A 14430-nucleotide genomic window follows, 5' to 3' on the forward strand; every position below is an offset into this window, starting at 1 on the left:
GAAGGAAAAAGGAATCTATCCTTATTTTGGGTTTACTAGTATTAGTTGTCATTAATGTGCGTTTTATTTATTTGCTGCGTAAGTAAAGAAAACTTGTAGTGAAGCGAATGTAAACAACGCAGTGCCACACAAAAGGGGCGTAACTGTGTTTTATAGTCTCCAGACTCGATCTTTCGGTCGTTTTAATGCGTAATAGTTGTAATATTGTAAATTGACTGATTTGCGACTTGTAAGATTGAGACTAGAGTAATTAATGTACTAAAAATAGACACTCCATCGAGTCGATCGAAAGAAGCGTTTAACGAGACGATTTCAAGTTTAATATTAGCAGATTTACGAAATAACACTCTCTAAAATTCATTCGCCAAATATTTCGCCAGTATCATCACTTTATTCGCCAATAAAAATAATTGTCGCCATTGGCGAATGTCTAGGGCGGTCACTGCACAAGAAATGATTATAATAGATTTATATTTTCACGTACACATGGGAATAATTTCATTTCAAAACAGATCAAATATGTTTCCCTTCATTGTGTTTAGATCAAAATGCTAATTCTAAAAACTATAAATTTTGTTTTAAAAGAAAGTTCCTCGGTCGATTATAAAATAAGATACAATTGACCAACACTCAACAACTTACTGTCAATAACAATTTGATTTTATTCCCAATATAAATACATTATACTTTATACATAAGAATTTAACTGACTCCATACATTCTGTAAATCAGAAATATCAACTTTAATAGAATAATAATCCTATAGACATTTGTTAAGTATGTCGAATTGTTTATATAATGTTTGTAATAGTGTTGACATGTATATGTAATAAGTAAGTCCAAATACTTCATTTAGTATTTGATTTATATTTTCTGATTTTTTGATTCAGTACTAATCATCAATGCATCTTATCAAATCATTTACTCAAGATATACATCTTGTACATGCATCTAATTTACATGTAGATACAATGTTCAGTCATTGCCCATGCATATATAAAGCCATTGCATTTTGCTGACAGGTTGATTTTGCATACAGGAAAGGGGCCCCAATTCATAAAATATTTTTTTATTTTGATATATTGGCCTGGGACTCCTCTGTGTGACTATTCTAAATCTTGTATAAATGAAATGAAATATGGTTTAATGTCCTCTAAATCCTGTATGTACAATACACAGGAATAAATGGTGTCTCCAATTATGAGAATGATATATAAGAGAATGGGGTTAATCAATTGATAAATTGTGTGGTCAGAAGTTAATTATTTCTTTTCTCCTGTATTTCACATTTGGTATATATACCTCTGGAAGTTTTGACATCTTGCCATCAGAATGCTTTGCTCAGTCACTGCCAACTATGCAAGTTAAATTTTCAGAACTCCAATATGTGGACTTCAGAATTTCTATCCCATCCGAATAACTGGGCAACTTTCCTCGTCGGCTCCTGAATTTCAAAATGAGTTCTCCTTAGGTCTAACTAACTGAACAATCCCAGCAAGTTTTAAAAAAAAAAATTCTGTGGATAGACAGGTCAACCGATGGACTGAAGTGACAATGTCCTCCCATATCAAACGTGGGTGAACAACAAAAGGGGGTAAATATTCTAAAAAGACAACAATGAGATATTTTTTTCCAATAATTTCATTAAAATGAGCCTGACATAAGAAAATTATTTCCAGAAAACATAACTGTAGGGATTATTTGCATGATTTGATGTTTGCTTCACTATTTCTTTCTATATTAGTCTTTATAACCTTTTGGAGCTGTATATTTCTTGGTTTTATGATCTTTTATATCAATTTCATCATGGCTAGCCCTGTAAGATAAAATAAACGTTGTCAGGAAATAAATATACACCCACCCACAAGTAGCTTTTAAGTTTTCAAAAAATCTGACTTGTAACTGTTGCAAAGACAGGCTCAGTAGTTTTATCAAACACATTTTTGTGTGAATTTCAATAGGGTTCCACTTTAGCAAAAGCAGAGGATTTTTAAGGTTTCTGTAACTCTTATGAAATATTGTTGCATGACTCTATATTAAATAAGGTTTCTCCCTGAGACTTATGGAACAATCACAGCAAATTTGAAAACAAAATCTCAAAAACTCTTAGCTAACAAGGTTTCAGTGACAGTAAAGCGCATTTAACTGTGTGAAAAATCGCTGATAGAGTTCTTCTTTAGGACTAGATGAACATTCCCAATGTGGGCAGGCATGATTCCCCCTTGTCAGTGATGCAGGACAGAGGGCCTGACATGGACAGCTGTCTAGTCGTACGGATGGGACGAAAATTGAGGTCCCGTGTACACATTGGCGTGCATGTAAAAGATCCCTTGACAGTTGGAATTCGATATAAGAGTAGGCCGCAGTCCAGGCAAATTTCCCACATAGCACCCGTCTTCATTAGCCCAGTTAGGAGCAGAACAGTAGGACGTTAAACCCCATTTCATTTCATTTCCAATGTGGGCATACAAAATAAAATTTTGCAAAACAAACCCAAAAGGCAACCTGGCAATGTTTACCGTATGTCATGCATGTATCGGATTACAGAGTATTCATAAGAAGAAATTCATTGCATTACTTAAAATAAAACATTGAAGAGGAATACACCAAGGTGAAGGTCATCTTTACAACCCAGACCTAATAGTGTAGTTATTTTATGTGGTATACAAATATTAGAAACATTTAAACTAACTTGAAACATTTTGTACAAAATAAATCCATATCACAGTCTATACATCTTATAATAGCATCTTCTGTACACATACAACAATATGGTAATTCATCACTATCATCATAGTCATCTGGTACATCAGTTTCTCTATTAACTTCCTGTAAATAATCAGTATGGAACACAATAATTATTGTATAGGATTTTGGAGAGAGACAGAAATGGGGCTCAATACAAACTAGCTCTTTTTGGGTTACAATTTTATTTTAATAATTCGCTTGTGCATTGGAAGGAAACCAGAGGACTTGGAAAAAATCCACGAGCTATTGCAGGTGACCCTACTCCCTTGGGATTGAAACTAAGCCACTTATGATCTTAAACACACACATTAGACCACTCGATGCCCCAACTCTCCATATCCCCATAAAATTTTGGTATTATACATCATGTAGTTATTTCCATAATATAAGATTCACCTACAAGTTCATATTGTTAGGTACATTACAAAAATGGTTGTGAGGCAACATAACATAGGCTAACTAACAGCAGATACAGATATTATTTTTGTGTCTTGAACTATCCATATCTCTCAAAAGTACTGCATAATTTTACTTGGCCTTTACATAAATCACTTAGCATTAAGAAAGTACATGTAAATAAAATGAAGTTAATCTACCTTTTTCGAAGATTTAGAAGTTCTATTGTTACTGTTGCTCATATCTTCACCCATCCCCTCATCTAGTTTAGACTCTTCTACATACTAAAAATTTAAGCACAGATATAATTAAATTTGATGGACATACCAATAAATTCTTACTATGAATCTGATATAGAACAAGACAAATTATTTTCAAGTTAGACGTTTATGATTTAAAGATTGTGAACTTAAAGAAAATGTCCAACAATAATGTGCCTAGCTTAAAGATGCATTATGTAAGATTTAGATAAAGAGCTGGCAGTTCCTGCTATAATCATTAACAAGCCAACAGTGAGGCTGATGTCCCCCGCCAAAATACCAAAATAAATAGATGACACATTAATTTATCGCACATTTATTTTTTTTAAAGTATCAAGCAATCAAACTGATTATCAACTATACACTTAAGTTTCATCACTCTCTATCAAAGTTATCTTGTCCTAAAGCATCAACCAACAAGGCATTGACCTAATCAACACATACACCAAGTTTGAACATTCTAGCTCAATTAGGAAGAGAGTTATCGTGCCCCAAAGTATCAACCAATCAAATTGCTTATCTCTGCTTACCCTAAGCGGAAAATGCTCATCTAATCAAATTGCTTATCTCTGCTTACCCTAAGCGGAAAATGCTCATCTTCGAACTCCATCAAGGCATTGACCTAATCAACACATACACCAAGTTTGAACATTCTAGCTCAATTAGGAAGAGAGTTATCGTGCCCCAAAGTATCAACCAATCAAACTGCGTATCTCTGCTTACCCTAAGCGGAAAATGCTCATCTTCTAACTCCATCAAGGCATTGACCTAATAAACACATACACCAAGTTTGAACATTCTAGCTCAATTAAAAGTTATCGTGTCCCAAAGCATCAACCAATCAAATTGCTTATCTCTGCTTACCCTAAGCCGAAAATGCTCATCTTCGAACTCCATCAAGGCATTGACCTAATCAACACATACACCAAGTTTGAACATTCTAGCCCAATTAGGAAGAGAGTTATCGTGTCCCAAAGCATCAACCAATCAAATTGCTTATCTCTGCTTACCCTAAGCGGAAAATGCTCATCTTCGAACTCCATCAAGGCATTGACCTAATAAACACATACACCAAGTTTGAACATTCTAGTTCATTTAGGAAGAGAGTTATTGTGTCCCAAAAAGTGTGACGGACAGACAGACGGACAGACAGACAGACAGACGGACGAACCCATTTTAATAGTCCCCTGCTTTCTTCGAAAGGCGGGGGACAAAAAGTAGATAATGCAAAATAAATATATTGAAAATTTCATTCACATTACTATATTCTGTTTGGACAAGATGTGGCATAGATTGTTTATTATCGCAGCAACGGTACTTGTTAATCGAGGCTGAGCCTTGCTTCACAATTTTCAAATTAAATCATTAAATGGCAATCGTGTTTTAATCCGTTTAAATCTCCACAATGTGATGTTCTAGAGAGTTGATTATAGGCCTGGTCATATGAATAAATGTCTAAATTATAGTTTATATAACATTTGAAGTCAAAATACAGTCGTGGCCAAAAGAATAGGACCGCGCTTGAAAATGGTTGGATTTCTTACATGTAAATTCATTTGATCGGGTGGCAGATATATGATCAAATGAATTTACATGTAAGAAATCCAACCATTTTCAAGCGTGGTCCTATTCTTTTGGCCACGACTGTAAAGACCTGCATTAGTCAGATTTAGTTCTTACATAATGCATCTTTAAAGCACATAAAGTAAGTTGATACAGATGAAATTACATAATCAAAGAGGATTAATTTGGTGAATAATATTGATAATAATATATGTACCCTTGTTACTAATCTTTTTATTGCCTCCTCTTCGTTTTCACTATCAGAATCATCTTCTTTTACATCTATATTCATTTTATTATCTTCTTTTACTTCATCTCCTAAAAATATAATAATATATACATTTAAAGGGAAGGGACAAGAAAAAGAATGAGTTTAATGTATTAATTTTCTGAACCATTGCGGCTTTAGATTATAAGATCTGTCATTGAGTCAAGTGGCGTGTTTTCGATTCCCAGCTTGTATATGACAAGGAGTAGGGTCGTCTGTGAAACGTGGGTTTTCTCCAGGTCCTGAGATTTCCTCCCACTGCTGAAGACCCCTACGCACAAGTGAATTAGTGAAAGAAAACTGAATATGTTAGTCAGTCTTGAAATGACCTAGTCTGTGTTGAGTGGATGTTAAACCCCATTTCTCTCTCACTTTCTACACCAAACATGCTACGAGTGAAATTTTTATATTTAAAGGGATGAAAAATAAAATAAAGCAGGTTTAACATCTTACTGTTCTGCACCAACCACGCTATGAATTAAAATTTGTCTTGACAGTGGAGGTGGGGCCTACTCTCATTTCAATTTAAAATTGTCATGGCATCTTTTACTAATCAACCATCTAATCACTTGACACCAGTATAAACAATTGCCCTAAAATGTTAAAGAATACAATAACATAGTTTATTCACCATTCTCGCCATTTTTCTTCCTTTTCTTTATTTCATTTAGTCGTTCCATTATTTCTTTATCTTTCTTTAGACCTTCAATAGCTCTATGTGCATCAACTTCAAGTTCTTTTGATGCTTGTTCTACTAATCGTGTTATTTCTTCCATGTCTAAATTATCCTCACTGCTTGAAGCACCCGCTTGATTGATATTTTTATCAAATTTTTTATTTCTGTCTTGAGAATCTTTGTTCAAATTATTTTCTACATCTGAAAGATATAAGAATTCATAAATTTAGATAAAACAAGAAAAGACTTTTGGAAAGGAGTTAAACATTTAGTCAACACACTACATGAGACTAACATGCTCAAGTTAATTCTATTTACTACTGAGACTTTTGCTAGGATAATGGGGTTTCTACCTATTCCTTTTCAAATTCCAACTGCCCAGGGTTTGTTTTATTTTACGTTTACGCCATTGTACACCTTGATCGACCTCTTTTTGTTTATCTTCCATCAGAATGACTTCATATTGCGATAAATAATGAGAGAGAGAGAGAGAGAAATGGGGTTTAACGTCCACTCGACACAAACTAGGTCATTTCGGGACTAACATATGGTTTAATTTTATTTCAATAATTTGCTTGCGCATAGGGGTCTTTAGCACTGGGAGGAAACCGGAGGACCCGGAGAAAACCCACAAGGTTGGACAGGCGCCCCTACTCCTTGTCATGTCCAACCGGGGATTCGAAACCACACCAGTCGACTCAATGACAGACTTTATGATACAGCGCGCGCACGCCAACCATTCAGCCATCCACACACCCCCCCCCCCCCCCCGATAAATAATGGCCGAAGAATCCATATTGCAATATGTTGATTTTTTTTGACAGCCCTAGCAAGGAATCTAATCTGAATGTCACCAATGTGATAGTATAGTCAAGGTCTGGCAAGGTCTTCAAAATTGCTACTGCTATCTTAATTATAAAAGTTGACTTGAAATGTAAAATATGGAAAACAGACCTTGATCACCTGGCTTTGCTTGACCTTTTAATTTATCAAGACGTTGCTGTACATCTGTGGCAGGACTAGGAAAATGTGAATCTATTTCTACTTCATCACAAATTTCATCTAATAAATCATCAACTTGTTTCTGTTCAGATCTTCTATCAGGAGGGTGGTAAAATTTCTGAAAAATTGTATAAAATGTCAGAAATGAGATTGATAAATATTTTTCTAGATTGTCGCACTGCACGAAATTTATCATCTATGGGACAGTAACAATGGACTGTTAATTAAAATCCATCACACCAATGTCTGTCATACAATGACAGTGCTCTAAATTCTTTCATGAAACAGACACTTTTCTTTTTTGTTTGTTTATTAATTCATGCACAGTATTCTAAGCGGACCTCAATAAAGGTTTTAAAAAAAGATTTGCATTATATCCAGAAATGATTGTATATTCTGAAACAATGGCTAAATGTGAGAGTCAAAGAGTCTTTATTTCTTGAAAGGATAACATATCTTTACCTTAGAGATACTGCTTAATGGGAGATACAGCTATGTGAGAAAATATAAAAACTTTCTTTTTAACCGTAAAAGAAAGTCATGTTTTTTGCACATACGAGGTTTGGTGGCTGAATGGTTTAACACATGCGCTTTAGATCATAAGGTCTGTCATTGAATCAAGTGGCCTGAGGTCACCTGTTCAACCTCATTGGTTTTCTCCAGGTCCTCCAGTTTCCTCCCACTGCTGAAGACTGCCTCACTCTCTCCCTCTTTTGCTTTACATGGTGGCAGAATGGTTTAACACATGCACTTTAGCTCATAAGGTCTGTCATTGAGTAAAGTGGCATGGGGTCACCTGTGCAACCTCGTTGGTTTTCTCCAGGTCCTTCAGTTTCCTACCAGTGGCTCCCACTGCTGAAGACCCCCCTCTTTCTCTCTCTCTCTTATCTCTCTCTCTCTCTCTCTTTTTGCTTTACATTGCATATAAACTCTCCTACATCTTCTATAGATTTACATGAAATTAAATAGAGTTTAACATTCTTCTGTTCTCTACCGACTGGGCTAAAAAAGACTTACATGTTGGTGACTTGGCTGTACTGTGGTTTGATCTACACCTTTTAATTTAGACAGTCGACTTGCTATATCTGTATCTGTAACTTTAGCTTCTACAAAAAAAATGGGAAGATTATTTCTCATTATCAAATTGAACTTCTGAAACTTTTAAATATCTGACTAGATCAGGAAAGTAAGCATCCTCGGTTACCCAGTGTACTCATTCCTTTCTACTCCACTATACCCTGGGTTAATCTATGGGGGAGACCCGTTTTCAAGTTATCCGCCCTTGATGATTGTGCTATTTTTATCGACCAATCCCATAAATTGTTATTTGAAAAGGAAGTTGGCAAAGGGAAATAACTCTCATGGGACAATGTTAGGAGTTGGCCTATTCTAAGTGCGTAATTATTAACAACCAATTATATATTATGTTAATGAAAACCGGACGTTCATATAATAATGTAGGGTCATTAGTTTTATTTAGAATCGTTCGTTCCCGGAATTTTATGTCCACGTGATATCATAGACAAGTTATTGTGAATCAAATTGCAAAGTATAAGTTCAATATTATAAACATAACAGAATGACATATTTCAGACAAAGAACGAATAGTAATAATAATAACAAAAGTCAAACATGTAGATGTTAGGCCCTATACATATTTGAAATCAACAACCCATACTACAGATTTTGATAATACAATTAAATATAAATAAATTATAAATATATACATTATTTACATAAATCATTCAGTAAATGGACATGAATATGGTTATCTACCCTTATAAAAACGAAGGGAAACGATTGGTTTGTAAACTGTTTTCTGATTGGTTTGTAGACTGTAGCTACATTCTAGGCCAGGGCAGATAATTTGAAATCGTGGAAACCCTATGGATTAACCCATGGTATAGTGGAGTAGAACGGAATGAGTACACTGGGTAACCGAGGATGAAAAGTAAGATGCTCCACACACCTTGTTTATCATAACAAAATCATGGAATTCTGTTAAACGTTTTTTGAGAAATATGGTTTAGATTTGAGGATTCCCACCCTTAACGTTTGTGTTCACAAACTTTGAGTATGCAAATATTGCAAAATTCATGAACATCTTGCAGCAATGGAGTCAGCAATGCCAACCAGGTCCAGTGGATTCAATGAGGTCAAATTAATGCACCCCTCTTTCAAATGAAGATGCCTTCATGCACATCTTGAGCAAGTGGACTGGAGTTGACAATGAGGTCAAATGTACCATGTGACCATACTGATTTGGCACCTTTGTTTTAAATGCCTTTTCTTAGTTATTGCTGATTTAGTTCAAATAAATGCTAAAATTTATTAGAAATTGAGAATCAGCATAACCAGATGAAATTATAATGAATAAATAAAGTTAATGTTATGTACCTTAAAGACAGTAATAATCGAAATAAAATACCTGTTGCTGGTTTTTCTTTTAATTTATCAAGTCTTTCAGCAATTTCTCTATCAGCTTTAGATAATCCAATATATTTAGCTTTATTTTTATTCGAAGTAGTGTGTGTTGCCTTTTTTGTTGCACTTTTTGGATTCTTTTCCTTTTCCTCAAGTGCTGCCATTCTTCTGAAATATAGAATAGGAATACCAATAAAGGTTAATATATGCAGAAATAGATGAGATATTCCAAGGTTAATACATGTAAAATATATTCAAACATATTTGCATCTGGCTATTTATTTCAAATAATACTTTACGACTCTATTTCTTACTCTGGCTTGCATGTGAATTATTTTCAAACTGTTTCATCTAAATTGAATATTACAAATACCACAGGCAGATAAGAGTATGTCTCCTACTCCTTTTAATTTATAGAGTTCCGTGTTTGATCCCTGCATTGGCAGAGAAAGTTCAGCAGGATTTTCTGGCTTGGTGTAGGACAGACTGCCTGGAAGAGGACAATGTATAGTTGTTCTGATGGGAGAGAAAACAAGGTCCTATGTACACATATGCATGCACAAAAAAGAACCCATGAAAGTTGGAATTTGAAATAAGAGTAGGCGTATGCCCGTCTTCATTAGCTCAGTCGGAGCAGAACAGTAGGACGTTAAACAGTTCATTTCGTTTTATTTAATTTATAGTAATTGAAAAATGTACATTTTCTACATGTGATAACAAATTGGGAAGGCATTACCATTACAGCGAAGGTATATATTCTAATTAGAAACACCGAGTCCTTTATGAAATGATGGAGAATTGTTCTTAGTTTTATCCAAAATCATAGTGTTATTTCAACCACAGTATAATTTGCACATTCCATTTTAGGAGTAAGAATAGAAAAATTGGGCTATAATAATATTTATAATCTATCTGGTTGTGGCACTCTAAAATTCATCAGAATTAAACACATTTTGTTTTTCATTTAACAGAAATTAAATAATAAAATTAAAACATAACAGATCAATAAAGAGGAAAAAGAAATAATTGATGGTAAAAACCTACTTTTTGTAAGCTTCTGGGGGAGAATATTTTGATCTGTCATCTTTTCCTTCAACTTTACTGTAAAATTCACGAATGTAAAAAAAATTAAAACATAGAAAAAGTAACAGTAAGTTATTTGTATTTTTCTGTACATTATATTACATGTACAATGGTTTTGGAATGGACCCTGTGTACAATGGTTTTGGAATGGACCCTGTTAAACATCATTAAATTTTCAATTCATAAAATATTATATTTCCAATGCAGAGAGTGTTTGTAACAGATAGAAATCTAAAGTTAAAACATTAAGATACACTTTTAAATACATTCTTCTTAAATCTACTCCTCAAAAAGATTATTTTTGCTTAAAATTTTCTCTTAAAAATCTTGGTTGGTCACACAGAAAACAGAGGCAAGCAGTTAAGTACTCAGATAAAAGTTTACCTCGTCCAATTTTAGGTCAGACATTTAGTGATAGTTGTTACGGTGGATTCTCATTGCGCATAATAATGCTTTGCGATAAAAATACAAGAATTGTACTGTTGTACATGAATAGTGACTTGTATTAAAAATATGAGATGAATTTTTTACATATTTATTTTTCTTACCCAGTAATAATATCATAACATTTATTACAAACATGATGTTTAGCATTATTTAATTTTGGCACTGCTATGGTTTTTGTCAGACATTTTGAACAGAAGGCAAAACCACAATTCTTACAACCATGCTGTAGAAAAAAATAAAAATTATTTAAGCTTACACTGGGTAATATATATGTTTAACTATGAATGAGTACATTCAGTATCTGCAGAACCATGCAAGTGGAATCTGCTACATTTTTATAACATTGACTTTGAATATGTTGCCATTATCTCTGCCATCTGCTATAATGAAAAGTATTATGTTGAATATCGAACATCCTTCATTGTGAATGGAGCTGTAAGTTCATCATAATTTACGCCCGACATGGTTTCCCCCTTGTCAGTGGTGCAGGAAGGAGGGCCTGACAAGGACAGATGTCTAGTTTTTTGAATGGTACGAAAAACCAAGGTCCCGCGTATACATTGCCAGGCACGTAACAGATCCTTGGCAGTTGGAATTTGATATAAGACTAGGCTATAATGCTGCCCTGGCAAAATTTCCCTCATAGAAAACTGTATGTCGTATGCCCGTCATAATAATCAGCAACATTCCAATATTTTGGAAAGCAAGTAGTGCAGGAAGGAGGGCCTGACAAGAACAGATCTCTAGTCGTTCGGATGGATGAAAAACCGAGGTACCGTGTATACATTGGCATGCATGTAAAAGATTCTTTGGCAGTTGGAATTTGGTATAAGAGTATGCCATAATGCCGCTGCCCGGGCAAAATTTCCTTCATAGTCCATAGTGTATGCCCGTCTTAGCAACATCCAATATTTCAGAAAGCAAGCATTACACCTAACCATGGAAAAAGTCTCACCATTGATTATAGGATATACCATGCAGTTGTGTAATAAAGCATTATTTTTATTATTATATTATATTATAATTATAGCTTTAATATAATCTATTTATAAAAATAATTTAAATTCAAATAACAACCTCTTTTTTAAACAAACTAAACCCCACACCACAACCATAACACTGTCCACTAGCCATCACTCTTTTTGATAAAACATATAAACATCTACAACAAATCCAAAGCATGAGAATTAGTCATTATTTTTATTAATAAAAGTTACATTATCTATATAGTTCCTATTAGCTATAGTAGGCTACACAAATAGATTAGATAGCTGGAAAATCGAGTATCTCTATATGTCAGAATATCATTCTCCAGTAAAATAGGCTAAAAATATTTCTTGACAATACAATTATATTGTGGATTTATATGTTAAATTCTCATTTACAAACTGTGAATATTTAACTATGTTCCGAGACAAAAATATTACATTTTATTAAACTTGTCTAGAATATAATAAATAAATAACAAACCTAATGAAAGGGGGAGCCACTCTTTTGGCAAATGGTCTAGAGTTATCTCTAGACTTGATCATGATGCCATGAAGTGCAGATCAATTACCCCTAAGTACCACTAGAATTTCCAGTCAACAAACTCGGTCGATGGTTGGGCTAAAATTTGGGAATAGTTTGTTTGACTGAAATAAAAAACGCACTAACTCAAATATGATTACATCGTTTTTTGTCTATTTTGATTATTTTCCCCCAAGTTCAAATCTGACAGTTGAAGTTACAACTTTATTGAGATTTTCCTTCCAATAGCAATCCCCTAAACAACGTGTTGACCTCTCTTTGCGAGTTAGGTCGTCATCTAGGGTTAAGGGTCAACGACTGACGTCATCAACTGAAAACAATGGCCGTACTAATATAAACAACTTGAATTAATCCTTGCGTGGATCCCCTCCCACATCAATATTCTCGGCAACGAAAAAGCCGACACATTAGCCAAGGAGGGGACGTCACTCAAGGAATTAGACTATTTAGAATACAGCAGCCAGGAATTTACAAGCATAGCTAAAACAAAGATCAAAGAAGCATGGAAAACCCGTCTACAACAAGAAAACACCCATCGCTATCAAATAGATAGCAATCTTGTCGACAAGGTTTACATCAACCATCCTTCCATCAAAATATGCAAACTAATCACTAGGCTTAAAACAGTAAATGTAATCAGAGATTTCACCTATACACCAATAAAATGCCCGTGTGGACAAATTGCAACCACACCACACCTGCTAATCAACTGTAATCAACTATACGATGAACGTCAACCAATGATCAAAAAACTAACGGAGAGGGGAAAAACTCTCTGTCTTAAATCCCTACTCTCTCCATCACCTAATGAGAGATACTGGACATCTCAGCTTATCTGGGACTTTGTTGAAAAAATAGGAATGACAAAATACATATAACAAACAAAACCAACCAATATCAACACAGTAGAACGAAATCGCAAAAATGTCCCCTCGAGGGAAGCGCAAATCGTTCTACGACACAGATAATATTACATTAAAACTAATTAACCAAGCACATTCACACAAAATCACACAGCAGGATGATGAGTAAAAACGTCCTCTCGAAGGAAGCTCATTCATTCTACACCTCTAAAAATACTTGGCAGCAGGGTATTGGCGCAAAACTGTCCCCACCGAGGGAAACGCTACATACCCTGAAAACTCAATGGATTATATCATCTTTATTTTAATTCGACTAAACAAAACATTGATTGTAGATCTAAATAATCAACCATATATGCATTATTGTACCTTATGAAATTTGAATAAAATTAGTTTATAGATCATATTTTTTATTACTTCATGTCGATTAAATAAATATTGATTGTATATTGATTAACATATATGCCATAACGGATTTTTACCACTTGTAATTAACAAATATTGTAACTGATTGTCTATTAATAAAGATTGACTATATAAACGGAACTCATTACCCCTAGTACTACCACTAGTAATTAACGAATACTGCAACTGATTATCGATTTATCATCTCTCAATCAGAAACTCTACGGCAAGCCGAGCGTCTTGGCAAACAAACAAACAGCCGAGACCCAGCTTACACAAATCAATCACGCCCAGGGTGTCAAACAGATGGTATAAATTAACTCACGAAAAAATGCAAATCATTCATCGTCATGGCCAGTAAATTGAACGTCGCACTAACAGGATCTTCGTATATGACGCATCTCCAGAGGTACGCCAGGAAAACCAACCAACCAATCCACCATCACCACAACATTCAGAACTACGGAGTAGGTGGGGCCACAGTTGCCAAATGCAGAAGTAGGGTAAGCCAAATAACCAGAGCCACAGATATAGCACTTGTCTATATCGGGGGCAACGACATTCGACCCCGCACTGACCCTGAAACACTCGCTGACCACATCATCGAGGTCATGCTTGCCATCCAGGGTAGAGTGGGGATGATACCTGTCATCTGGATAAATTCATACCCAAGGCTATTACCCAGATACTTCGCTGATCCCCTCAAGTATATTCGTATACAAGAGAGGTTAAATCAGCACATGCTCAGGAAACTGGCCGAACACC

At 34.8% G+C, this 14430-nt stretch overlaps 1 protein-coding gene across 3 annotated transcripts; it reads right to left on the reverse strand.

Moving 5' to 3' along the window:
* Window positions 1-740: 740 nt before the first annotated feature.
* LOC126822571 (abscission/NoCut checkpoint regulator) lies at window positions 741-12364 on the reverse strand. Of its 3 annotated transcripts, none has more exons than XM_050551508.2 (12): window positions 12338-12364; window positions 11945-12029; window positions 10969-11090; window positions 10382-10438; window positions 9342-9505; window positions 7931-8019; window positions 6866-7031; window positions 5867-6112; window positions 5185-5285; window positions 3345-3428; window positions 2693-2829; window positions 741-1816 (listed from the first exon to the last, which is right to left on the reverse strand). In XM_050551508.2, the coding sequence occupies exons 2-12, from the start codon at window positions 11999-12001 to the stop codon at window positions 1741-1743; spliced, it is 1299 nt and encodes a 432-aa protein (XP_050407465.1). In that variant the 5' UTR covers window positions 12002-12029; window positions 12338-12364; the 3' UTR covers window positions 741-1740. The 3 variants fall into 3 exon arrangements, with proteins under 3 accessions (XP_050407465.1, XP_050407466.1, XP_050407463.1); XM_050551509.2 differs by lacking the exon at window positions 12338-12364 and adding an exon at window positions 12257-12275; XM_050551506.2 differs by lacking the exon at window positions 12338-12364 and having other exon boundaries at window positions 11945-12102.
* Between the last annotated feature and the right edge of the window lie 2066 nt (window positions 12365-14430).

The sequence above is a fragment of the Patella vulgata genome, chromosome 5 (genome assembly GCF_932274485.2).
Source record: "Patella vulgata chromosome 5, xgPatVulg1.2, whole genome shotgun sequence".
In the NCBI taxonomy this organism is placed as follows: Eukaryota; Metazoa; Mollusca; class Gastropoda; family Patellidae; genus Patella; species Patella vulgata.